This window comes from Melanerpes formicivorus, unplaced genomic scaffold, assembly GCF_026170545.1.
Source record: "Melanerpes formicivorus ecotype bairdi unplaced genomic scaffold, bMelFor1.0.p_v2 SCAF_2, whole genome shotgun sequence".
NCBI classification, from domain to species: Eukaryota; Metazoa; Chordata; class Aves; order Piciformes; family Picidae; genus Melanerpes; species Melanerpes formicivorus.
In genome coordinates, this window is record NW_027142354.1 from 10,934,379 (window position 1) to 10,961,833 (window position 27,455).

The window sequence follows — 27,455 nt, forward strand, 5'->3', positions numbered from 1 at the left end:
CCGCTAGTGCCCGCGCCTGCTCCGGGAGGAAGCGGGGCGGCGGCGGCCGGCGGAGCGCGACACGCCTCTCGCCCTCCCCGTCCCGGCCCCCCGGGTCCCACCGCCCACCGCGGGCGCGGCGCAGCGCAGCGCAGCGCAGAGCGGTCGCTGTGGCCCTGCCATGAGCCGGAGGTAGCGGCGGCGGCGCCTTTCGCAGCCGCCGCCGCCCGCCCTGCTGCGGCGGCGGCTGGGCCCGCGATGCCGAACCAGAAGGGCGGCAAGGGCAAGAAGAACAAGCGCGCCAACAGCAGCGGCGACGAGCAGGAGAACGGGGCGGCGTCGGGCACCGGAGCCGGGGCGGCCGCGGGCGGCGGCACTGCGGCTGGCGGCGGAGCTGGAGCGGCGGCGGCTGGTGGCGGCGGGGCGGGCGGCGGAGCGGGCGGCGCGGCGGCTGCGGGCGGCGCGGCGCCCGGAGACATCAAGAACGGTGAGCGGCGGGCCGAGCCCCGCGGCCTCCGGCTGCCCGCCGTGGCGCAGGCAGCGGCTGAGGGCCGTGTGGGCGGCGTGGGGGGAGCCTGGTGGGGCGAGGGAGCTCCCGAGGAGAGGGGATGTGCGGGCGTGAGGATGGGGGCGACGGCGGGGCTGGGAGTAGAGGGTGGCGGGCGCCGTCCGAGGCCCTGCGCGGCTGCTCCTGCCGCTGGGATCTCTCTGAAACGCGCGGCAGGGCTGATCGCCAGGGTGTCCCCGCCCGGTGACCCGCCGGAGGGCGGGGGCCTCCGCGGCGGCAGTGCTGAAAGCGGCGCGGGCTGCCCGAGCCTGCTTGCTCCGCAGCACCCAGCCGCCGTAGCTGCAGGCAGGCGTGGGGGTGTCCACCGGCCGGGAGCTTGGTCAGCGGGACTGAGCATCCCCGGCGGCAGGCGGGAGGTGCAGCCCCTGCCAGCTCCGGCCGCGTCGCGGCTTATTCAGTGCTTATTTTTTAAAATCCGACTTTATTTCATCACAATTAAAAATGGAGTCCTACTTTTAGGTCCTGTTTATTTGTCGGTTTACAGCAGTTTGGTTTGTCAGGGTAATATATTCAGTTTTCATCAACCATTTTATGCTGTCATTGGATGGTTGGTTGGGTTGTTTTCTTTTTTGGTTGGAGCAATTTTGGTGAGGTGTTTTCTTGCAGAAACTTACATTGCTGTCCACCTTTGGAGATAGTCCTGCTGCAGAACGGTATTTCAGGTTAAAACTCAAGGTAGGCTAGGATTTTAATCACTTTTGGGTAAGCTAACACCCCCTACCCCCTCACACTCCCCACATTAGTTGTGCTTTATTGGATTTGCGAACTACAGTGGATTTTTAAACTGCTCTCTACTTTTTTCCTTTCCCAAGCTGGGCTTAAGCTTTTTGTCTTAAATGCTTTGGAAAAGTGGGCATGTAGCTACAACTGGTTTCATACTTTGTAGTGGTAGTTTTGCCTGGCTACTGTTAGCCAAGCATCCTGTTTCAGTTTTCAAGATGCCTCCATTCCTGGAAACTTTTCCTTAGAAATATTAGCAGTTAATTACAAATGGCTTTAACTTACAAGGTTTTTGCTAGACTGCAATTGTAAGGATACTATTTAGTCCAGAGAATCATAGGGAATGTTTAGAATTTCCTTTTTTTGAGTTTGTTTGGTTTTGGATTTTCATACTATTGTTCTAAGTGAGCATACAAGGGGGAACAAAACCAAACCAAACCAACAACAGAAAAACAACAGCAAAATATCTAGAAAGGTTAGCAGGGTTTAGAGACTTTCTAGAGCTTTTTTTTTTTAATGACTTCAGTCTGGTGTTTTAACATGTGCAACATCTGCTTTGAAGGTGGTGTTTCATACATGCCACTGTTGGCTTTTATTTGATTTTTGAGGCGGGGAGACAGTATTTCTGAACTCTACACTGAAGCAGAAGTGAAAGCACAGATGCATTTCTAGTGTAATTATTTAGCATTAAGATATCGAAGTGTTGCTTCTTGTGCAAATGCCCCTGAGGGTGATGTCAGTGAACCCTGGTAGTGGTACAGCTTGCTAGATGGATGGGTTGTCACTCTTCTTCATCTGTAAGACTGTGTGTCCCAGGTACATTACATATCCTTCCTCTGTGCTTGACAGCTTCCTCATAAGTTGAGGCTGCTTTTCTGAGAGCTAACCTTATATGTTCCTTTAATCTCTTTCTCTCTGCTTCTGTATGACTTCACTGGTCAGAAGTATCCTTGACACTTTTGTTGAATTCCCCTCCCTCCCCTTTTTCTTTCCCCTCACAAAAGAGGTACAAGACTGGCTTTGGAATTTGCTGTAAGGGCCTGGTCAGCGCACCTGATCTTTGGCTTGACGGGATCATTACATCTAGTCATAACTTTCATTTCAGATAATCCTAAAGGTTGGAGGAGTAGATGTGGTTGCTAGCTACTGCCCATCAGATAATCCTGTGCTGGAAGTTTCATGAATTGTATTGTCACTGATAAGTCGAAAGCTTTCAACAGTTTTGGTTCAGGAGATGAAAGGGCAAACTGCTCCTGTTATGCTACAGAGCTGGGAATCCGGTTCTCATGTGCACGGAAAAGATTAGATGATGATAACGGGTTCCCCCAAGTCTTCCAAACTGATGAGTCTGAAATGAAGCTATGCAGTATAACCTGGGCCTTGGAGGCGAGTACCTTATTGCTGGGCTCAAGATGTTTGTAAAAGGCTGTGCACACAGTTACTTGATCACTGAGCAGTTTATGGAGGACACAGCTGCTGCAGGGTGTTATGAGGTTAATAGAGTTCTGCTGTACAGAGTCAACTCTTGATTATTCATGGGAGACAATCTGAGTTGTGGATTAAATGTGCTGGGTTCAGGGAAGCTCTTCACTGTACTGCTTTTGGACTGTGCAGCTGCATGCTGTGACTTGGGCTTCACAACCTCACTGGTCCTGTGGGTCCGTCATCCCTGGGCTTGCTCTTCTCTCCTGCATCATCACCATATGCTGGACTAGAGGGCCTTTAAAGGTCCCGTTCAACCCAAAGCATTCTGTGATTCTGTATTGTTCTAGAGTAATTTGCATGTGTTTAGTATTGCCACTCTCCTACTCTGTGCTGGAAAAGCAGTAGATGATCATTAGAACGTAACCTGTTTTCTGTCATTAACGTGACAAGAGAGAAGTGTGCAGAGCTGAAAGCAGCAGATGTAACAATTGCAAAGTTAAGATTGTCTGTGCAAACCTTGGTTTTGCATCGTGTCAGTATGACAGTGTAATTATACAGTCCTATCAGGACCCTCTTCAGGGAAGGCTTCATGATTCAGATATTATTTTTTTTAAGTCATCACAGTTCATTATGTGGTCCTCATATTACTTGTGCCCCCTATCCGTGTGTCATAATGAAACAGAACTTTTAATTTCCTCGGCCTCTCTGTGCAGCTCTGTCTACCGGTGTCACGTAACACGGAACTGCTCTTAGAGCATCCCCTTTAGGGTGGAAAGTTGTTCCCTTTTACATTTCGACAAATTTAGCTTCAGTCCCTGCCCATTTTTCGCGCAAAGTGTCAGTCAGCTTTTGGCATGAAGATCAAGGATCATAGACTGAATTTTTTTCCCCTGCCCCAAAAGGGCATCTGCTTATACTTTTTTTGGGGTAATATTTTAAATTTTATATGTTTAGAGCTTGAGCTGTGATCAAAGGGTCCTAGACTTCCATGTGAGGATCAGGGAGGTGGAGAGCATAACTGCTGACCAGATATGATGGCTTTTGTCCATCTTGTACTGTAACTTTTCAGCAGGTGTTGGGATGATGCCTATGAGGATAATTCACGTTCTATAGCTGTGCTCTCCTTTCATATCTCTTATAGTATCATAGAATCAGTCAGGGTTGGAAGGGACCACAAGGATCATCCAGTTCCAACCCCCCTGCCATGAGCAGGGACACGCCACACTACGTCAGGCTGGCCAGAGCCTCGTCCAGCCTGGTCGTAAACACCTCCAGGGACGGGGCCTCAACCACCTTCCTGAACAACCCATTCCAGGGCTTCACCACTCTCATGGTGAAGAACTTCCTCCTCACATCCAGCCTGAATCTCCCCACCTCCAGCTTCATCCCATTCCCCCTAGTCCTGTCACTACCTGATATCCTGAGAAGTCCCTCCCCAGCCGCCTCTTCAGATACTGGATGGCTTTTGTCCATCTTGTACTGTAACTTTTCAGCAGGTGTTGGGATGATGCCTATGAGGATAATTCACATTCTATAGCTGTGCTCTCCTTCCATATCTCTTCTATCAGACCAAGCAGGAATTCTGTGTATGATAGATAAAGTTTTCTTGACCAAAGTACATCCGTGCACTGAATGAGGGGCAGGTTGTATGTCTGTGCAGACAGATTAATTTAGCAGTATTGCAGTGCACAGGGAGACTGAAATGCACTGTCACAGAAAGACTCGTTTCTTAGATTCTGTGCCTTCAGAGTGGTTGAATGAATTTCCTGATATTTTTAAATTTTTCTAGCTACTTTTCTTGGTTACTTTTTCTTAATCAAACTGGAAAATCACCATGCAAAATTATACCATCAGCTCTGTGAGATTCTGCACTTACCGCACTGACTCCAGCCTTGGCTATTACCGCTGTTCACAGTGGCGATAATTGGTTACCTTTGTTGCGGATATAAACAAGTGTGAGGGGACAAGACATACTGTGGATAACTTGCACTGAGCAGCAGAAGAGTAAAGTCCACAGGGTTTACTTCAGATCTGAAGGCTCTGAGTGTCAAACTCCTTCTCTGTTTCAGCCTTGCTGAGCCTGGGCACTTTTACATTCTCAGCTCCAGCTGACTTATCCCTTTATCACAGTATCACAGTATAACTTAGGTTGGAATCATATAAACTTCTTGCTCTGGTCTCCACATACAGTTGTTTCTGACTCTGAAATTCTTTCTTCCATCTATTTTCCTTGCCTGATTAAAATTTTTGGTCTCATTGTCCAGTAGACCCAAGTCTTCTTCCTGCTCTTGATGTTCACTATCGTAGCACCTCACTGTTTCATGCCCATGTCCTTATCACTATAGTCTCTCAGCATTGGTGCTACGAGAAGATGAAGAAGATCGCTCTTTATATCTGTCCTTTTCTTCTTTAACCTGGAATTCATTATAGTCAACTAAATTAATGTTAAGAATATATGGCTTAACTGTGTCTAAATCATTGTTTTACAGTGTGTTGGCCAGCTGTTTTAAGACCATACCTTTTGCCCTCTGGCACAGGTGAGCCCTTAAACCGCAGAAGTAATGCAGCTAGTGAGTTGGTGGGTTGTCAGGTGAAGGTGTCAGAGGTCAGACTTGTACAGGATCCCCAGGCACTGGAGTTGTTCAGGGGAAAAAAGGCTGTGGGGGAGCTGGTGGAAGTGGTTGTTTAAGGTCTCACTGGAGCGTGGCTTTCCAGGGTGAGAGTTCCTGCCACAGCAGCTGAGGGGTTGTATGAGCAGCTGGCCAGGCTCTGATCTTGTATGTAGTTTAAAAAGGCCAGCTGTGCTTTTGCACTTTCTTCACTTGAGTTTCACAAATTTGTAGGACTGATTGACTTTCAAATAAAAATGCTAATGTAGGACAAATGTATGTGGAAGAAAAGCAGTCATCACAGCAGTGACTAACATATTGAAAGCTGTGACTGGCCAACAACTAAGATTAAATAAAGAGATGCTGTATTCTTGAGGTGGGAGAGTTAAAGAGGCCCAAACACATTGGCAGTGCAGTATGTAATTTAAAAATGTGGTTTTAGAGCATGATTTGCATGTATAGATGAATATTTGCTATCAAATGTTCCCTGCTGCATATAGCATACAGCTCCAGTTTGGCACTCTAGTGATGTTCAGTATTGGCACCTTCTTATTACTTAGTTTAAGGGATTCCCACTGAGATCAGTGAGACCACCTGGTAAATTAAATCTCTATTCTATACCTATTAGTTTTCTGAATTAAAACCATTTTGCTTTGTGATTCCATTGAGTTCTTCTGACTGCAGGAATCAAATGCACATTTCACTGTCTTTATCAATGCAAATCAAGTTCAAAAGGACTTTAATGTTAGTTTTAGGATTTTTAAAACTATGCAGTTACTTGCTTTTGTAGCAAGTGCAATTCATGCTCTGCAGATCTTTGCAAATGGAATCATGTCTACAGTATTACTGAATAAAATAAATATGATCTTTTCATGCAAGGAAGTGCACACCCATCTATTTTTTTTTAACAACTATTTGCTATCAGAATGGTCATTGGTGCCCTGACAGCATTCTGTGTTCACATTATTAGTCATTTGCTCAAGTGTAGTGCTTGCATGAGTAAAGATTAGGCTTGATGTTTGTTAGATTTCATATGAGGAAATAGGATTTTTGAACTGGTTGCTCCACTTTGTCTGTACTCATCTCGTATCTTCCTCCCTGTGATCTAACAAGCTATGACAAAACGATTTCTAGTCCTTGGAGATGTTTGTAAGCTTTCCTCAGCCTCACTTACAGCCTTGCATATTGAGGCATCCTTTGATATTAAAGTACTGTGATGACTGGCAGACATCTGTCCTTCTCTGCTTTTCTTCCTGCAGTGCATGTAAGGAGAAGAAAATAGAGGTAAAGTTTGCATCCGGCTCAGAGTAAAATCCTCCATTTAATCTGCAAGGTGTCAGAATTACAGCAGAATTAGTAGGGCATGGGCTTTCTTTAAACAGTTTTGGTAGAAATTAAAATAATTTTAAAGAGGGTTTTTGAAGGAGTAATCTGGTTACTGGAGTAGCTAATTCTGTTTTGAAAGCTTGTGGGATTTTGAGTGGAGCACTGGCATTTCTGGGTAGCCTTTGGTGATGTTTACCTTGGGAGTATTCACTTCAGCCTTTACCTTTCTCTTTTTCTCTCCTACAGTGGTAGAATCTATCAGCTACTTCCAGCACTTGAGGGTGCTGTCTTGAATGCCTGTTGGGATAGGAGGTAGCTTCAAGCAGCTATTGAGTGTACCTCACAGTCCCTATCAACACTTCTGTGCTACTGATACCCATTTTGGGAGCAATGTATGAGTCAAGGTCTCTGCACAGATGCCAGAGATGGCACATGGGCACGGCTGGGAGCCAGCACAGTGTCTTGAGAGAGATGTCTATTGGAACTGACAGTTCCACACTTGGGAACTGCTTTGTTGCAGTGATGCTAGGTACTGCAGTTAGGGTGACTGCATCTCTAGGTACTGCAGCTAGGGTGACTGCATCTCCTGTTTCTCACTGAGTTTCTACCAGCTGCTTTAGCCTGTAGCATAGGAAGTAAAATACTATCATGCTGAAACTTGGGAAGGACAGAGTAATGACATGAACATCCCTAGCCTTGAAACTAAAAGAGGTGGTGATGCCACCTGATTCAACCTTTTAGCTTTTTTCTCCTCCCTTCACCTCTGCTCTCTGGTGGCTACCTGGCTCTGAATATAGTTTCATAGTTTCATTCAGGGTTGGAAGGGACCACAGGGATCATCTAGTTCCAACCCCCCTGCCATGGGCAGGGACACCCCACACTAGATCAGGCTGGCCAGAGCCTCATCCAGCCTGGGCTTAAACACCTCCAGGGACGGGGCTTCAACCACCTCCCTGGACAACACATTCCAGGGTTTCACCACTCTCATGGTGAAGAACCTCCTCCTCACATCCAGCCTGAATCTCCCCACCTCCAGCTTCATTCCATTCCCCCTAGTCCTGTCACCACCTGAGATCCTGAGAAGTCCTTCCCCAGCCTTCCTGTAGGCCCCCTTCAGATACTGGAAGGCCACAATTTCATAGTTTTCATAGTTTCATAGTTTCATTCAGGGTTGGAAGGGACCACAAGGATCATCTAGTTCCAACCCCCCTGCCATGGGCAGGGACACCCCACACTAGATCAGGCTGGACAGAGCCTCATCCAGCCTGCTCTTAAACACCCCCAGGGACGGGGCCTCGACCACCTCCCTGGACAACACATTCCAGGGTTTCACCACTCTCATGGTGAAGAACCTCCTCCTCACATCCAGCCTGAATCTCCCCACCTCCAGCTTCATTCCATTCCCCCTAGTCCTATCACTACCTGAGATCCTGAGAAGTCCTTCCCCAGCCTTCCTGTAGGTCCCCTTCAGATACTGGAAGGCCACAATTAGGTCTCCTCGGAGCCTTCTCTTCTGCAGACTGAACAGCCCCAACTCCTTCAGTCTGTCCTCATAGGAGAGGTGCTCCAGCCCTCTGATCATCCTCGTGGCCCTTCTCTGGACACGCTCCAGCACCTCCACATCCCTCCTGTAATAGGGGCTCCAGAACTGGACACAGTACTCCAGGTGGGGTCTCACCAGGGCTGAGTAGAGGGGGAGGATCACCTCCCTCGACCTGCTAGCCACACTTCTCCTGATGCAGCCCAGGATCTGATTGGCTTTGCGGGCTGCAAGTGCACATTGAGAGCTCATGTTGAGCTTTTTGTCCACCAGCACCCCCAAGTCTCTCTCCTCAGGGCTACCCTCCAGCCAGTCACTGCCCAGCCTGTATTTGTGCCTGGGATTGCCTCGACCCAGATGCAGGACCCTGCACTTGCTCTTATTGAACTTCATGAGGTTGGCCTGTGCCCACCTCTCCAGCCTGTCAAGGTCCCTCTGGATGGCCTCCCTTCCCTCCAGCGTGTCTGCTGCACCACACAGCTTGGTGTCATCAGCAAACTTGCTGAGGGTGCACTCAATGCCACTGTCCATGTCACTGACAAAGATGTTGAATGTGCAGCCTACAGTGTTTATGTCTGTGCTAGATATTAGGGCATCTGCTGCTTGTCACAGTTAGCTCTTTATTCCCACCATGAGTTAGAATCTGCCACTGAAAACTGGCTAGAGCAGGTGTATTAGTGTTTGCTTGAGTTAATAGGATGTTTATTTCATGAGGCTTCAGGGTTAGCTTTCTGTAGAATTTCAAGTTTTTAAAAGCTATTGGAAGGCTACAGTTGAAATGCTTTTCTGTGAGGATGATTCTTGTGTGGACAGAGCAACAGCCAGTGTTCAAAATAACATTAATCCCCACCAGGCTTGAAACGGTCACTAATTTCTTCATTCACCATGATAGAGATCACCAGAAAAACCCACCTTATGCCAAGGAGTGTGTCTTTCTGGCCTGGGCACAACTGCTTGTGCCACAGCAGACCAATTGTTGCCTGACCTGGTTAAGCCAACTCAGAATTCACATGAGAGTATCAGGAGTGCATTGGCATTAGCTGTCCTGGTGCAGATACAGATAGAGGCTCAGACCTGTTCTCTTTTGTACTGTGAACTGGTGATGTTTGCAGTTGGATTGAGGGTATTGCAGCACAAGCTAGGGCAAGACTGTATGCAAAGGAGGTCTGTACATCCTAAGCAAAAGCCAGAGCTGGTGGTTGAATTGTTCTCTGTGTTTGGATGGCAGGTGTTAAATGGAAAGTTGACTTAAGTTGGCTGGATGATAACTGTCCAGACTATGGTGACTTCTACAAGACCATGTGAATTCTTATGATGGGCTTCAGCAGTATAAGCAGCTGGTCCAGCTTGGTGTACAGATGGCTGTGTAAGTGAACTGCAGAACCATGCACATGTAAGTGTGTGTCCTCCTTACAGTTTTGCTCTTGATGTTCTGACTGACTTTGGTTGGGTTATGGCTGAGCTTGGGAGTGGGTAGTTGAATAAGAGACGCAGATAGTTGACTTTGTACCTTATGCTAATTGCTGATTTCGTAAATGGGCAATAGCTCTGGCTATGCTGCAAGTTAGAAGGTATTAACATAGTAGGTATGAGTTGAGCCTTCATGATTTCCATGGTGTCTTCCCACTGCTGTGTAGTTGCTGGGCTTTTCTTGGTTTTGTTTGTCTTTTAGGAAGAGACTCCCTTTGAGGCCAAGCATGGAGTCAGCATAACTGAAGCGCACAGACACAGTTCTAGCATCTGAGCCCTTCAGGAGTCCTGTTGCCTGAATTCTGAGGTGAATTAGGGTTTAGCTGCTCCAAATTACTGAAATCTTTCCTACGGAAAGGTGATCACTTCATGTGACTAGCTGCCTAATGGAACTAGTAGTGTCTTGTACATGGGGCTGCTTGTGGCTTTGTTCTCTTTAAGTCCATTCTGAGCATAAATACTGACTGAAGCTGCTTAGCTCTTGGGCATAGGATGGAGCTCCGGATAGACACGTGTGAGTGTGTAGAGCTTAACACATGGAAAGCTATCAGCCAGACTCCCATTGCAATGGGGCATTGACTGGAATCAGTGACCCTCAGAGGATGCTTCAGGTGGGTCTGTCTTGGGTGTCACACCAGCCTGAGCTCGGTCTATTTCTCACTGGAGATGAAATGCCAATGCTGGCTTCCCTTTCCAAGAGCTAAGGAAGAGTCTCATGACACATAAGAAAGCCTGTGTTTTAGGCAGCTTACTAGGTACTGCTGTCTTGTTATTTTCCCTCCCTTCCTGCAGAATGACTGGAAACTTTCATCTTGATCAATCTGCAAAGATTGCCTAAGAAGTTTTGGAGAGACATCAGTCATCATTGATGTGATCACTATAAGCCATGAGCTGAGCTGTTTTGACATTGTTGGCAGTTGTGTTGTTGCTGCACTGAAGATCCAAACTTGCCTTTTGGATCCACTTGTGAAGTATTTTTTCCCATTGTAGTCTTCCTGCTGCATTCAGGCTTTTAGGAAGGTGACTCATCATTTCTGTATTACTATAATATTTGTGTTGGTTAACCAGTTTTGTGTACAGCAGTATTTGTCTCATCACAGAATCACAGAATTTCAGGGGCTGGAAGGGACCTTGAAAGATCATCTAGTCCAACCCCTTGCCAGAGCAGGATCACCTAGACCAGATTACACAGGAATGCATCCAGGCAAGTTTTGAATATCTCCAGAGACAGAGACACCACAACCTCCCTGGGTAGCCTGTTCCAGTGTTCTGTCACCCTCTCTGTGAAAAAAATTCTCCTCATATTTACATGAAACTTCCTATGCCTCAGCTTCCACCCATTGCCCCTTGTCCTGTCATTGGGCATCACTGAGAAGAGCCTGGCTCCATCCTCTTGGGACTCACCCTTCACACATTTATAACCACTGATGAGGTCACCTCTCAGTCTCCTCTTCTCTAAGCTCAAAAGCCCCAGTTCCTCAGTCTCTCCTTGTACGGAAGGTGTTCCATTCCCCTAATCATCCCTGTGGCTCTGCACTGGACTCTTTCAAGTAGCTCACTGTCTTTCTTGAACTGGCAATCTTTTGAATATTAGGTTATATTCTGGGTTCACCAACACTGGACACGTTTATTTTGTTCAGTCTCATTTTTTGTTGTTTGGTGGCTTATTTTCTACAGCTGCATTACAGTATTAGCACAATAATACTGTACAACTTCAGTTAAAATGAAGCTGTGCCAATGGCAAAGGAAATCCAGAAGATTCATGCAGATGGTGAGTAGAGTAGCCTTCCACAGAGATGACTCAGCTCTGCTTTGAGCTGCCAGAGTGAACAATTCCTAGCTGTGCAGGGTTGTGAAGAGAGCACTGTTCATGTGAAAGTGGTAGTAGAGGTTAAAGTACTTGATTTGCAAAGCATGTGTCCCACAGGTACCCTTCTGGCTTTGCTAATGTCCTTGGCATAGTTGATGAGATGCTAGAGTAATGGTAGTCTGAAAGGAAGCCATAATAAATGTCTTGCAGCTGGTCCAGTGCCAAGACCTTACCTTTTTCTTTATTTTTTTTGATAACTTCTTTTTCCAGATCCATAACAGCCTACCGTTGCCTGACAGTTGTTTGAAGATGACAGCAGCGGCTGTCTCTTCTCACAGCCTTACACTTCTTCCTCCCCTGCCCCCAGCCTCACATGTTTAACACCCCCTTAAGCTAGACCAGTGATCACACATCTATGCGGTGAGCTGAAACCTACGCTGACAAGTACAGGAAATAATTATCTCTTTCTGTCCAGTGACTGAAAAACTCTGGTGCTCAACACAATGGATAATGTGGGAATGTGGTAGGGGAAGAGCAAATATTGCTTTAGGCATCCACTTTGAGTACTTGGAACAAATGAGAACAGTCACGAAATTGAAGCCATGGAGTCACTGCATTTGGCTTGCTGGGTGCATCTTTGGTTTTATGATGGGTGTGTAAACAGAAGTAAACAACATTCTCCTCCATTTACTTCACCAGAGGAAAGTTCCTCAGGCATCTGTTGTTCTCCTGCCTTAGTTTGGGTTATAAAACGGGAAGGGTGGTCTTCACATACCCTCTTTCTTTTTAATTAAAGGTAGAAACTGATGAATGTGTTGGGGAGGCTTGTTGGAGGAAATTTATCTCAACTGCCTGTTTCTGTTCCTGGCTCTTACTCATGTTTATAAACCTGAACAGAAAAACTGAGAAAAAACAAAACATCCAAACCAGCTTGCTTGCAGTCATCTGTGATGTTCTCAGTTCTGAAAGAAAAGTTAGTGTTATGGTCCTTCTGTCAAACAAAAACCATAACCTTGTTACAACCAGTGAGCTGTCTTTGCCCACATTTATGTTTCTTTGGGATATTGTGTGTTATTTCTGGTTTAGAAGACATTTGCAGGCCACCCCTTGGCAACTGTTTTCACAATTACGGACCAAGCTCACTGCCATGGAGTATGATAAAGCCTTTATTTTTCTTGTGGAGACATAAATTCACGAAAGAAGCAGCACGCAGTTGTAGTTGCAACTTGGCAGTCTGTCCATTACAGCCGCGCATCTCTGTCTGCTGAAGCTGTTCTGATGCCCAGAACTGCATGCTCTCTTGTTTAGTTCTCTCAGGCTGTGAGAAACCATCTAGAAACAGGGAGGTAAAAAGGAGGTATTTTTATGACAGTTTAGGCATTCTTTCAGAACAGTCTTCTGGGAGAATGGATACTGCTCTAAAACCTGGTAAGCTTTCACTTTTCTTGAAGTTCTGTTTCATAACTTTGGAAACCAGAAATCTGTTGAGCTATTAGTCACTTGAAGTAAATTGTATTTAGGTAACAAACAAGCTTGGGGCTGCAGGTGTGGATGGGCAATTCGGCCATGTGAATTTCTATTTAATCCCCTTTATTGTCTCTCGTGACAGTAATCATCCTGTTACCAGAAAAGATTAAGACAATGATTCTGGCTCTGACTTTTTGAAGAATAATCTCAAAATGTATTTCCAGTTAATGCAAAGTAGAAGGGCTTGATAAGAAGAATTTAAAAAGTTTTGTAGTTCTTTGTAAGTGCTTAGTCTCATTTATAACTTTCAAGGGTTGGGAAGAACTCTTCATGTTTGCTGATGTGGCTCCCATACTAAGTGATGAGAATGTTGGCTCTTTTGCTTCTGAGGCATACCTGTTGCTGTGAACTGGGAACACTGCACCAACAAATTGCCTTGTTTTCTATTTCTCATTTATTCTTTATGTAGGAACATGTGGCATTGTATTTGGCAGGAGACATGGACGGAGAGAAGTCTGCGAGGGATATTCAGTCCTGAACAGTCTGTTTTGTACAGATAGACCCACTGGAATTTGAAGTATTAGGCAGAACAAAATGTTGGCATGAGGTTTTTCCATATGTTTTTTGGGTAGTAGAGTTTTCTACTTTCTTAAATATGAGGATACTGCAGAAGTAGTAGAACTTTCTACTGAAGTAACTTTCGTTAGCCATGTTAGGCTCTTCAGTTTCTGTTGTGGAAATACTGCACTATTTTTGTCGGGGTCATAACTTGAATCTTTTTCTTGCTCATGGTCAGACAATGTGGGAAGTTCCTCAGGTAATCTGGCATCTGTGTGTTCTCAGTGAGAAGCTGGAAAAGGACTCATTCCACAGCCCTGACCGACCAGGAAAAGAAAAGGGGGAAAAAATCTGCTGGAAGTAATTTTCACAGTAGCCTCCAGACATGAGCCTCCAAGACATGAACACAATCAAATAATTGTGGATGTGTTTGATGGAATACACAGGCTGTGGTGGGGTGTTTTTTTCTGTATTTCAACCACTTACTTTATTAATTTAATTTTTTGTCCACATAAAGTTTCTCAGAGGGGTAGAGATGATATGTTTTCCAAGGAAACACTTCTCTTTTTCAGTCAGTTAACTATGCCAATATGCATGAACAAGTGTTAAGTCTTTATTCTAAAGTGGAGCTCTCTAGACTCTGTATAGCAATTTTCTCAGTTGTCAGCTATAATTACACCTGCTACTGTTAGAACATTTACACTCCAAAACACAAGGGGAGCATAAGTGGATTTTTGGCATGTTCTTTCTTCCTGCCTCCTGGTAGTGGTGGAAAGGAATATGTACCAAAATGGGTGAATACAGGAAATGTGTAAGTGAGAACTGTTCATGTTGGTACTTCTTGTATCTTGCTGCACATCTGACTTCTGATAATTTGCCTGTAAAGGTTTCGGTTTAACTGGCTTCTCTGAGATGAATTGCATAATGATACTATAATTGCAAACTATACTTTCAGACCTTAAGTATGATGAAAGAATGACAACAAAGAAAAACTTTGCAGAGGTGCTTGGTGTGGCATACTGTGACTTGAAGTCTGGGAGACTGGGTGGGGGGAACTCTCTGAACTGGTGAAACAACAGGTTTTGTTTCAGAGCAGGTGAATTACCATTCATTTTTGCCCTTGACTCAATTATACACAGCCAAAAAAAAGGAGGAAAATTAGTCATTAGTAGCTAATAAAATATATGCTTCTGAAAGACTTCTCAAAACCTGCATGTTCTTAGGGGGATTTTGAGAGACCTGAGACAACTAGTAAGACTATAGGTCACATGTATAGAAGGAATTTTCAAAGAGGCCCTAGGGAAAGCTTCTCATCTCTGTTCTGGTAATTTGTTTTAATGACTGAACAAGTCCATATTTTGAAATTAAATAGGCTTTTTCTGCTTTAAGAGAATGTTTTGGGGAATGTGCTTTGCTTGCAGTTTATAGGGTAGTCCCTGAAGGAAAAGTACTGCAGAAAACTCTCTGCAACTGTGCAGCTTCTGGCATTAGAAACAAAGGCAGAAAAGTGAGGTGAAGGCTGTGGCATCTTCCAGGCATTGGCACAGGAAAATTTTCTCATAATGTCGGTGCCTGTCTCTTCTGGGTAAATAAGTCTCCAGAGCTACCATAATTTTGAATTGACTGAAGGTAAATCTCTTTTTTAAATGCTTCTGGTTTGTGTATTGCTGCAACAGGACAAATGATAATAGGGTTGTGTGTTTATTACTGAGAGTCTGAGTAAAAGTAAGTGTAACGATGTAAAACCTATCATCTCACTACAAATTGTTTAGTAGTATTTGTGCTAGCAGTGACCAGGGTAGGACTGAAAGCAATGCCAGCAGAGTGGTGTTTTTTTCCCTACTTGTCAGGTAGAAAGTTGGAGTCCTAAGGAAGAAAACCTAGATCATGGCAGCCTGTCCCCACAAGCCTCGATGTACTTCTTTTGCCAGTCCTGAAGCTGCGGTAGAGACCAGGAAACTGCAGGGAACCATTTGCACTGTTTTGCACAGGATGAGGTAGGACTTGAACACTGAAGACCCTGAAGAAGCCTGCTAGTATTGGAATACAGCAATAGAGAGGTTAAAAGGCAGTCTGCCAGTCCTGTTGGATCAGTAATTTTTAGTGAAGTGGAGGAAGTAGGAAGTCAGAAATACAGAGGAGAAATATTTGTAGTACTTGAGTAAGCATTTAAAACCTTATAATTAGAAACTCTTAAGAACCAATAGAAACTCCAACTGAAAATTTCCTGTCCTTTCTGTTTCTCCTGGCGGCAGTTGAGTGGCCAGAAATGGGAGTTGTGTGTAGTCCAAGGTACTTCAGTGAGGGAAGGGAAAATATTGTTGGTCCATAAATGCAGAACATTTTTTTGCTAGAGCATTTTTGTGTAGAAGCTGATAGAGTTGCAGGGAGAGAATTGAAGTAAACTGTTCTTTGCTCAAGGATCTAGCAAAGGCTGCTACTTTGCTGATAAAAGACCATGCGGCGTTTCTAGTTTTTTTTTGACTGACTGTTTTGCAGAACTATTTGGTTTGTGAAATTGAGTTATCAGGAGGTCAGTGATGGTGGTGTAGTCTGTATTTGCCTGAGCACTGTAACAAAGGCCCTCCTTTCTGTACTAGGAACATAAGCTGTTTGTCTTGCTTTTCAAAGTCTTTACTTCCTCCTTCCCTCCCTAGCTGTTGTCTCTTGCTCAGTCCCAAAGAACAGATCAATTCCTGCTTCTCCCTGTGATTGCTAAGCCAGGCTGTATTGCCTACTTGTTTTTCAAACAAACACCTTTTTGTGTTCTCCCCATGTTGCCTCTCAGGCTTCAAAGCAACCCTCCAGAAACATCCACAGAGCTTTCCCCTTACTTCTTAAGGCCTTGCATTGCAACGGTATCCGCAAACCCTTGAGGAGGTCTAATGTTTCTGAGGTGCTTTGATTTGGAGTACTAAATAAAGTGCAGTGTCATTTTGTTTCTTTGTTCCTTCATTTCTGTATCTCCTTTCACATACTTAACTTTTTTTTTTTGCAAAGATTGTTTTTTGTCCTGATCAAGTGCTAGTCCTTGTGGGCCCTGCGATAATACAGATCATGAGTAAGAGCTCACATGCATACTTGGCATGGTGTTTAAAGAAGTATTGCAGTAAGTGGGCCATGAAGTTATTAATGCATCTGTTTTACCTTCCACAGAAGCCCCTTGTGCTACTCCACTGATCTGTAGCTTTGGAAGGCCGGTGGACCTGGAAAAGGATGACTATCAGAAAGTTATATGCAACAATGAGCATTGCCCGTACAGCACTTGGATGCACCTTCAGTGCTTCTATGAATGGGAAAGCAGCATTCTTGTCCAGTTCAATTGCATTGGCAGAGCCAGGAGCTGGAACGAAAAGCAGTGTCGTCAGAATATGTGGACAAAGAAAGGCTATGACCTGGCTTTTCGCTTTTGCTCCTGTCGGTGTGGGCAGGGTCATTTGAAGAAGGACACAGACTGGTACCAGGTGAAGCGAATGCAGGATGATAAGAAGAAAAAATCAGTGTTGGAGAAAAGTACAGGAAGGTCGATGGCAGAGTCAGCAGAAGAGGCCAAAAAGGGCAGGCCAGCCAACAAGCCACAGAAAAGCTTGAGTAATGACCTCCAGCGAAGACACTCGATGGACAGGCAGAACTCCCAGGAGAAGGGTGTCATGGGTGGCAGCTATGCGGTTCGTTCGCCTTGTGTCTCTCCAGGCCAGTCCCCACCCACTGGCTACTCTATTCTCGCCCCCACGCATTTCAGCGGCCCTCGTTCCTCGAGGTACTTGGGAGAGTTTTTGAAGAACGCCATTCACCTGGAGCCCCAAAAGAAGAACATGGCTGGTGGAGGCATGTTCAGGAATGCGCACTTTGATTACGGAGCAGCTGGCTTGCAGGCACATAGATCAGGACACTTTGATGCCCCTGTGCAGTTTTTGAGGAGGCTTGACCTGTCAGAGCTGCTTACCCACATCCCCAGGCATAAATTGAATACTTTCCATGTGCGGATGGAAGACGATGCCCAGGTGGGCCAAGGGGAGGACCTTCGGAAGTTCATCCTTGCTGCTCTTAGTGCCAGCCACAGGAACGTTGTAAACTGTGCGCTATGCCACAGGGCGCTGCCAGTGTTTGAACAGTTTCCGCTGGTGGATGGGACCCTGTTCCTTAGCCCATCGAGACACGATGAGATTGAATATGATGTTCCCTGTCACCTTCAAGGTACAGGTTGTCTGTCAGTCATGCTAGGTCTCATAAATGATGGATCTGCCTTCTGTGCCCTGTCCCCCTCATTATAGATTTTTCATCCCGATTCTGCATTTTTAAGCAGTTCTGTAAAGCTTGGAGTCGCATCCAAATCATGTGAATCAGATTGAAACACTTAGAAGGAATTACAAAAAGCAAATGCCACGTAGAAAGATTCATGCCTTGTGTTTGGGTTTGCAACTAAGAAATTTCTCCTCTGGTTTCTAGGTAGGCCATGGGAAGATTTTCCAGCCAATCCGTTCGGCAGCTTGTGCATGCTGTTGTGAGCTTCACTCCAAGATACATGCATCAACCTTTTAAACTTTTAAATTCAAGCATGCTGTGCTGCAGCATGGCTGAAAGTTACATTTGTACCACCGGTGAGATAGTATGCCTCTCATCTGCTTTTGGATTAGAGAAGATGCATTTTGGTTTAGAGCAAAATACATTTATTTGCCTTTTTTTTAAATATAAAAGAAGTCTGTAATCTGGCCTATGTTAGCACCAGCCTGGAGGAGTTCAGCATAGTAAAAGCAGGCTTTTAATGTAGTAGGTTGAATCAGCAGTGGTTTAGTGAAGATTTTAGGCTTAATTCCAAACTCTCACCTGTTTGGACTGCATCCTTATTACGTTCCAGCTCTGAGCTGTGTTGAGACCAAGGCATGTGTTAATTTTGTCCGTCTAGAGAAGCAGATTGATGTGGGTTAGGATGAGCTTCAGCTCCTCCTGAAAGCTGTGCCCCAAACTACACCGTCAGGGTGGTACACAGTAAAATGTGCCTGTCCTGCAGCCTGCTGTCAGCCAGCATGGCTAAAACAAGTCTGAGTAGTTTAGTTTTCCAGAAATACGTTGAAAGGTATTTTGGAGAGGCGTTAACAGGAGGTATTTTAACATTTTAGTTTCTCTCCTGTAAATAAAATTTGCTATATCTCATGCAAGGCCTTAATGTGTGTCACGTAACATTGCTTTGCTCAACAGACTCTGTATGTTGTTATTTTTTTTCTTCTCTTAGATCACTGTGCACTAAGTTGCTAAACTGTATTCATGCTAACATTATTGTTTCCATCTTGCCTAATGTACTTTAAGGAGAAAAAGTAATAGGCAGATATGCGAGCTGAAAAAGCTCCAGCATAAGCTCCAGGATAAACAGAATACACGTATGTGAGATAAGAATGCTGACTCGGTTTCGTGGGGAGGCCTGCACAATGTGCTTCTGTGATGTTATCGGTACTAATACCTGCTTTAGCAATAATGAGACTCATCAGTTGTTAACATTTGCTGCTAAGAATGAAACTCTCTGAAATTTTCATATATTTGTTTTTAATTAACTGCTTCTTACCTATCGCAAAGTACAGTTGAAACATTTGCTCCAGCAAGACGCTGTCAATAATTAATTGTTAACATTTTTACCTCCCTGTCCTGGGTAAAATGTTTTACCACCATGAGTACTCTTTGAAATGAAACTGAGCTTGCCAGGTGCTGTTCCAGGTTGTTACTTTCTCTTAAGTACAGAAAACAATTTATTTTATTTCAGGCATATTTGAGATATCAGGTGCCTCATTTTTCTGTATCTTATGGATCCTGAAAATTAAGCGGTGGGAGAAGCAGGTGCTGGAGTCACCGTTCCTGGAGGTGTTCAAGAGGGGAATTGGACGTGGCACTTGGTGCCATGGATTAGTAGTCGAGTCCAACCTGTCACCCAAGACCTCATGATCTCTGAGGTCTTTTCCAACCTTATTGATTCTATGATTTTAACATGCAGGAACAGTGCAGAACTTCAGACAGGGAAAAGTTATTTTATCTTCCTGCATGACACAAAACTTCTGTGCATGGAATTATTTGAACTTCTCCAATCTCAGGTGTTCAGTTTAGGAACACTGTTTATTATATTTGCTCTTTAGTCTCAACACATCACATTTTGTAGAGCTGAACATGCCAAGGTGGAATAACTCTAATTTTACCAGCTCATGCTAGCAAGTTTATGTTGCATATATATGTGTGTGTGTGTATATATATCTATATATAGTTATATATATTTATTTCTTTTAAGAAGAATCATGTTTTTCTTCTGATTTTTCTACAATAGTTGGCTTTAAAACTAAAAAAAATTTAAAACCAAATCATGAATTTTGAAAGTGGCTGGTATGGACTAATCCTAAACTGTTGATATTTTACTCTCTTTTATCTGGAAGATATACAGCGTGTGCGTGTTCTTTAAATTACAGGTTGTGATGTGTTCAGTGCTGAAGAGCAGAAATTGCAGTCCAACATAAACACATATTACATGCAGTCCTGTTTTGTAGCTGATCTGTGACTGCAGTACACCTTAGCTTTGTCTTAGGCAGCAGTGCAAAATATAATCTAGTACAGAATTGGTACTATTATCAGCCCAGTTCTGATAACCAACTATTAAACTACAAATAAATGCAGTGGCTACAAATTGGGCTTAATCTAGATGCCATATTTTTGTCATTTGTGTGGGTCTTCTTGTTTTGTGTGAAATTTGCATCTTGAATGATGCATTGGTGAGTTTAGTCACATTTATGTAGAGGAGGTATTTAATTTTCAAGTCTGAACCGCTTGATTTTTATGGAAGTCAGTACGACCCAGGTTTGGAGAATCATTGTGCATACAAATCGTAAGGTCACGGTAGGGCTTGATGGATTCACAGATCTGAATGGCATGTCAAAGTCTGGCTATGTGTAATATATAATGGTTTAAAGTATACTTACTGTTAATCAACAGTCAGGAAAAAGTACACGCAAGAAAATCACCCTTCTGACTGCTGCTTTTTTCCATGAGGAATGTAAGGTCCTTAGTTTCCTCTTTGCTGGAAGATTTTGTCAAGTTGTTAAATGAATCTGCACCCAGCTTGCTAATCAGCCTCAACACTTTTCCACTTCTTCTGGCAAATGGGGATGGAGCTAGAGCACAGTCTTGGTTTTGGAAATAGTGCAGCTGATCATATGGCTTAACCTGATGTCTGTTCATGGAGCTTCAGTAACTCCTTTTATAAAATATTTTGCTAAGATCTACCAGCAAATGGAGGAAGTGAGCGTGGGCAGGGTGATAACTGATTCCTGAGTTTTGTATCCATGGAAAATAGCCTCAGCCAAGCCCTATATATTTCCCATAGAGAGACATTTTTTACTTCATCATTATTTTATTATTTTGTTTTTTAAATAAAAAAAATATTTATATCCCTAAAGGTCAGATCACACATTGCTGGAAATGCGTTTTAATCTTCTGTTCTAGTCTGCTTAAGAAGTGTCTTTCCTGTCCACAGGAAGGCTTATGCACCTCTATGCTGTTTGTGTAGACTGCTTAGAAGGGGTTCACAAAATTATCTGCATTAAGTGCAAGTCCCGATGGGATGGAAGCTGGCATCAGCTGGGAACTATGTATACCTACGATATTCTGGCAGCATCTCCCTGTTGTCAGGTTAGTACCACACATAAATAAGGCTCAGAAGGTGAAATTGCAACTGGTGATAAATAAAGCTGAGCTTTGTGTGTCTCTTCTGCTTCCCTTGTTCTATCCTCCTTTTTTAGCCTGTACCTCTGAGTGCAATACAAGATATTCCCTCTCCCTTTCTCTTAACTTAGGAGGCACAACAGCATTTAGCTAGGCAAAAGCAGTGCAGTGGTCAGTGGTTAATGTTACCTTTTTTTAATAAAGCCCCTTTTAATACATTCACAAATCTGATGCTTAGGATGGTCACTAGCAAGTATATTTGACATCATCATATATAATTCAAGTAGGAGTTTAATAACAGTTGCATGTTTTGAGCAGATGTTTCATATGTTCAGATGTCTTTTAGTTGCTTGAATTACGTTTTATCTTAATTGCATCAAAAACTCCAAGGGAATGGAATGGTCTAAAGTGTCCATGTGCTTGGGGATTACCCAGCTCTCCTTAGTCTTTGCTGTGACTGTGGTGATGGTAATCCACCACAGCCTGAAGCAGCTTAATTTTCATTAAACATTCACCTAATCTGTATTTTGGGTGAGAAAGACTGAAGGTCTGGGGATTACTCCATCATAGACATGTGCCTGAGGCAGCAGGATAATCAGTATCCAAAAGAATTGTCCATGTGATGGGCAGAATACTTTTTTGTGCAGGTAGGGGTAGACAGCCATGGAAAAAGCATTTGTCTAGGAATGGCTCAGGAATGGCTCAATCTTCTACCTGGGATGCTTTGGACTGGGTCATTACCATCAGGCACCCAGATGTCATTACTGGGTTAGGACAGGAGCCTCGCAGAGATGAACACATTCAAAGTGTGATCAGGTTGTGGTAATGAGTGTGCTTAGAAGCAATCTAAACCACAGCTGTGTCAATATGCAAAATGCTATTTTGTTTTAAATGTAACATGTTTACCCAAACCTATTGCTTACAAGACAAGTGATGTTGCTACTACTGGTTAAAATTACATTGATAAAAATTATAACTAAAGACAGATATTGCTTCCAAATTTAGTTTGCCTCTTGAGCTCGTAACTATTTCATTTTAATAGGAACTTCTAAAGATAAAACATTGATGCTGACTAGCTACATCTGCAAAATCCATCAAATTTAAATCTGAATTGCTTCTGTTGAAGGTACAAGGCAAGAATTAAGGTCTCATTATAGAAAAGCCTTAATTATATGATTAATGGACAGTGTGACAGTACATGGTAACTAATAGAAATGACGATGAAATCATTAGCTGCAGTGACTGGGACTGCCAGATAGCACACATTATTGTTTCACCATGGTTGTTACAGATGGTTCCCTGCATACAGAGGAATGACATTTAAATATGGTATATAATTTAACTCCAAATTGCCTTGCTAATTTTATTTTGAGTAATTTCACACATGATTTCAAAATACTTAATTACACATCACAGATGTGGATGGAGGACAATGAACTGCAGCCATTGACAGGCTGCTACCACCTGGCTGATGTGCTGGACATGAAGCAAGGGGGAAAACACTTCAGTTAAAATCATACAAACCTGTACTCTACTATAACTGTATTTCTTAGAATTTCTGCTGTCCAAGCAGAGCAGTTGGCTGTGGAGTTGATGCTTTGTTTCTTTTTAAGTGTGGTCTCAAAAATAATAGTAATTTAATAATTTCTTCCCCAGGAAAGTTACTTAAATCAAGATTGCCATAGAAAATATTGTTTCACTCTTTTTGGCAAGGAGCTGCTGTGAGGTTAAGCTATGGTGCAGCACAAGCCCACGACACTCATTTTCCACCTTTACTCTTGAACTCCTTTACAGTTTCAAATTATTTCTCTTGAGTATTTCAAAGAGTCTGCTGAGCTTTCACACTGCCTGTTGATTTCTTTATATCAGATGGGCTGGGTTTGTCAGCTAGATATCTTCTGAAGACTTCCTTCGTTTACTGCTGAACATTAAGGGCTCAATCTGTCCTCACCCTTGACCTTTAATTATTTCTCATATCCACCCAGTTAATGTAGGTCCTTTCTCAGTTGGATTTTGTAGAATAGTTTGTGTGCTTGAAGTGCTATCTAGTTTGTATAAACTGATATGTATTATAAATGTGTAAATGGATACTTAAAGTGATACAATAGCCTGCCATACTGATAAAGCAGATGAATTTATACATTTAAGCCAAAAGATTAAAATGCTGGTAGATTTCAGACAGATCATGTTCCAATATCAGCCTAAATGGTTGAATTGCATGGCACAAGTGTGAAATTCTTGCTTCACTTTGTGGCTTCATTAATGATTCATTGACACAGCACTTCTTGTGTTGGGGGGTGAGGAGCTAATTCAGAGATTGAGCCACACAAAACAATGATGTGCATATATAAACTTTGTTGGTTCTCTACCCCTCATCAGAGTGGGAGGTAGCCTGCTCTCCAGAATTTGGTGGTGGTGTTTCATGTGGAAAAACATCGTGTATGTCTATGAGCTGCTGGTCCAGATAGGGAATATCCTTACCAGCAGATGCCATTACTGCCAGTTTCCCGCCATACCCTTTCTCCTGGTAGGGTGCGCAGGGCCCGGGGCTGCATGGGAGGCTGCCTTTGTTGGGGGTGAGGAGTGGAGGTGAATTTTGTTATGTCAAAAGGGTTTGTTTGTTTCTTTCTTTGTGTGTTTTTTTTTTGCAGGCTCGACTGAACTGTAAGCACTGTGGGAAGCCAGTAATAGATGTACGGATTGGCATGCAGTATTTCTCCGAATACAGCAACGTCCAGCAGTGTCCTCACTGTGGAAATTTAGACTACCACTTCGTGAAGCCATTTTCTTCATTTAAAGTTTTGGAGGCTTATTGACGAAAGCTTTGCTTTAGTAATAGCTATTTTATGGGTATTTCGACTTTATTACATATCTTTTTATAGGATTCATTCTGTGATGAAATTTAATTTCTTTTCTAACTGAAAGAGCAGCTTCTTTGTCTGTGTACATATTAATATGTATATATACACACATGTTGTTAAAACCAGAATCGTCCTGACAAGATCTCTGCGAAGGTTGGAGGCAAGCCAATTTAATGGCCTTTGAATATATCCCCAGTGTGGGGTAAAGAGTTCAGCTAAAAATGACTTCATTTTATTTTTTTGTACAATTCTAATTCACTTTATAGAAAGGGTGTGGGGAGTCACACAGCGCAAAGAAATACATCCACTTAAGAAGTGGATAATTGTGTAGAGCTCTTCTCCCTTTAGCTTGGGGGAAATGGGAAATCCTTGGAAAGAAACCACCCTGTTGAATTCATTCAGCCCTTTGTATCGGTTCCCATGGGCACAGGAGCTGGCCCTGTGCTGCCAGTTGCCTCAGGAGGCTTGCTTTCAGATTTCCCAAGATGGGGTAAACTAAGATGTTGTGACAAGTGAATGTAAATGTATGCCAGAAAATGCAGTCTTTAAATTTATTTTTCTTTTGGGGGGGGGGGGGAGGGATAATGTCTTCCTGCTGTATGTATTTGGTGTGTGTTGTCCTCACTGATGGACCGTGTGGCAATAGTGCTGCTTCCACTGGGGCTGTAATGTGCCCAGCCACATCATCTGTTCATACCTAAACAATGCAGAGATCTTAACATGCTTTGTTTAAAGGTGTTTCTTCACAAGCATTTTAAGGAAGGGAGAGGTTGAGCTGAATGGGGTTGTGTTTGTATGCTGAGGCTGAGGCTTTGCTGCCTGGTGTGGACTAGTGTGACTGAAGTGGAAGGGGGACCATGAAGTGGGATCTGGGCCGTCAGACCTGTAAGAGCTGAGAGATACTGAGTAGGAAACACGGCATTGCTTTTTAAAAGAGTTGCTTTGAAAATTGCATTAAGTCCAAGATCTAAAAACTTGGGAGACTTCTAAAGAAAGCAAACTTTGTGTATTTACTTTCTACATGCCTCTGTGCTGTACATAATTAGACTATGCATCAGGCAGTGAATTTATATCAGGGCTTGGTCCTGTAGACTCTGCAGTTCTTGTTTCATTGTTCCCATTTCTCCTTCACATAGCCCAAATTTTTAAAATAGGTCATCAATCTTTTGTTTGATTTCTGAAGCTGGTTGAGATTTAGGGAAGGTTTGTTACTTTTGCTTTTCTCCATAGCGTATTTATGGAGTGTTTGTCCTTTCAGGAGGTGTGGGGCTTGTTTCTGTTTACAAGGTGGGATTATTTTTTGTTTCTTCTCAAGGTTGTTGTTTGGTTGTTTTTTTTGGTTTTCCAAATTAGAGTCTTTTCAAAAGAATTAGTCATGATCTTGAAAATGGCCCTGATACTCTGCCACCCTGGGAAAGAAAGCAAAAAAAAGAAGCCAAAAAAAAGTGTTTTATATTCTGGCCTGAGAATGATTCTTTCTCCTAAGTTAAGAAATTAATGTGCACATAAAACTCAAACTGAATGCCCGTAGTTTTTGTGTGCTTAAAAATGCCAAGTTCACAGTTCCATTTCCTGGCTGTTGTCACTGCAGAATTAGCTCCTTTTAACATTAGCCATTCTTTGAGTAATACTGAAGCTACACAGGGGGCTTGCATTGGCACAGATGACTTACTGCTAACTCAAATAGTGAGGTCCTTAGACGCAAGCCAGCTCACATCAATGGTTTTCTCATCTGGACTATCTGTCTTGTACAGTTACACTGGGGAGTTGCTGCTGGTCTGAACTGTGTTAGCAAGCTGTAGTAGCCTTCATTACTGGCATTCCCTTCCTTCTGTCCTGGCTCCTGAGCTTGGTTTTGGGTCTGAAGCACATCCCTGGGGTTCCTGTATTAGTGACAATTTGGGGAAAACCTGTTTCCTTTTTAAGGAGATTTACAGGAAAGGCTCTGAGAGACTTCTAACACTGTCCTGGTGTGTTTACCACAAACCAAGCTACACCAAGCCCAGCTGCAGTGGGACTAGCAACAAGTTGCTTTGCTTGTTTGGCTGAAGTTTATTCTTCATTACCCTTCTTTTTTTTTTTCTTATGCTCTTTGTTCCTTTTGATCTGGCCTGTGGTCAGATTAAATTGTGCCTGAAATATATTTTGTAACTGAGAATACAATCCTCTGGATTCGGAGGTCCATTCTACTCAAGTTCTTAAGTGCATGATACTCCTTACGATAGTAATAGGAGTTGCATGTGCAAATGCTTTTCTTTCCAGGAGTTAACTCTTGTTTTCCATAGGAGAGGCTTGCATTAAGATAGACTTCATATTTTGAATGTGTACCAAAAGAATTCAGCTATTGGTAGGATGTTTAGAAGTAAATTTTGATAACACAATGAACATCTTTTATGCGCTGCTGTTTAATTTGACAGCTTCCAAGGTGAAATTCTTGTTCTATCTAATGTTGCAGAGGCATTAAAACTACAGTGTTCTCTAGCCAGCCCATAGACTATCCTGTAGTCTGTTTGCATTAACATGTCTGGTAGTGAGCAGTGTATTCATAATGAAATTAATTGGGGAAATAGGGAATACTCCTACAAGGGGAAGATCTAACCCAGTTTATATTTTTTTTCCCCCCATGTACTCTTCATTTTGCTGTACCAGATAACTGAGGACAAACATGTTGTAAGGCCACTGGTGAGGAAGCCCCTCAGAAATACACTTGTCCATAAAGATTTCTTGTTGAGACATTCTTGGATTGCACTTTTGCAGATGGAAGAATATGTACATAACAAATGAATGTTGATGAAATTAAAATACTTGGTTATGATATCATTTGCGTGTGTTGTTAGAGAATATTTTGTTGTGACTTCTCTGTATTAAAAAATAAATAAATAAATAAAATACCTGACAGCTGACAGTGTAGATTCTTTCTCCCTCCTTCTCCTGCCTGGTCTTTGGAGAGAGACTTCAGTTGCCATAAGTATTAAAGGGGACAGTGAAAGCAAGTTTTCAGTGTCAATTAAAATGAGACTTTGATGTAGTCATTTTGAAGACTGCTGTACTGAAAGGGGGTGTGACGTGTCCCCTTGCAAACCAGGAGTCCTGTTCACTTTGTTGACATTGGAGATGCCCCTGCTGCAGCAAAGCGTGTCCTGTGGGAGCAGTTTCCCAGAATCACAGAATGTTAGAGGTTGGAAGGGACCTCTAGAGATCATGGAGTCCGACCACCCCGCCAAAAGCATGATCACTTAGGGTAGGCCACACAGGAATACATTCAGGCAGGTTTTGACAGTCTCCAGAGAAGGAGACCCCACAACCTCCCTTGGCAGCCTGTTCCAGTGTTCCATCACCCTCACTGTAAAGAGGTTGCTCCTCTTGTTGAGGTGAAAGTTTGTGTGCATTGTTCCTTGTCTCTGCTGTGCATCACTGAAAAGAGATT

The 27,455-nt window shown here is 43.4% G+C and overlaps 1 protein-coding gene across 2 annotated transcripts; it reads left to right on the plus strand.

Moving 5' to 3' along the window:
* The first annotated feature begins 107 nt into the window (after positions 1 to 107).
* On the plus strand, positions 108 to 26,926 carry HECA (hdc homolog, cell cycle regulator). 2 transcript variants are annotated; one of them, XR_010988846.1, is made up of 4 exons: positions 108 to 466; positions 16,629 to 17,669; positions 17,922 to 18,073; positions 20,980 to 21,061. XR_010988846.1 is itself a non-coding variant. In XM_068150728.1 (4 exons), the coding sequence occupies exons 1-4, from the start codon at positions 238 to 240 to the stop codon at positions 23,981 to 23,983; spliced, it is 1,590 nt and encodes a 529-aa protein (XP_068006829.1). In that variant the 5' UTR covers positions 118 to 237; the 3' UTR covers positions 23,984 to 26,926. The 2 variants fall into 2 exon arrangements, 1 of the variants encoding a protein (XP_068006829.1); XM_068150728.1 differs by lacking the exon at positions 17,922 to 18,073 and adding an exon at positions 23,819 to 26,926 and having other exon boundaries at positions 118 to 466; positions 20,980 to 21,134.
* Positions 26,927 to 27,455: the final 529 nt, after the last annotated feature.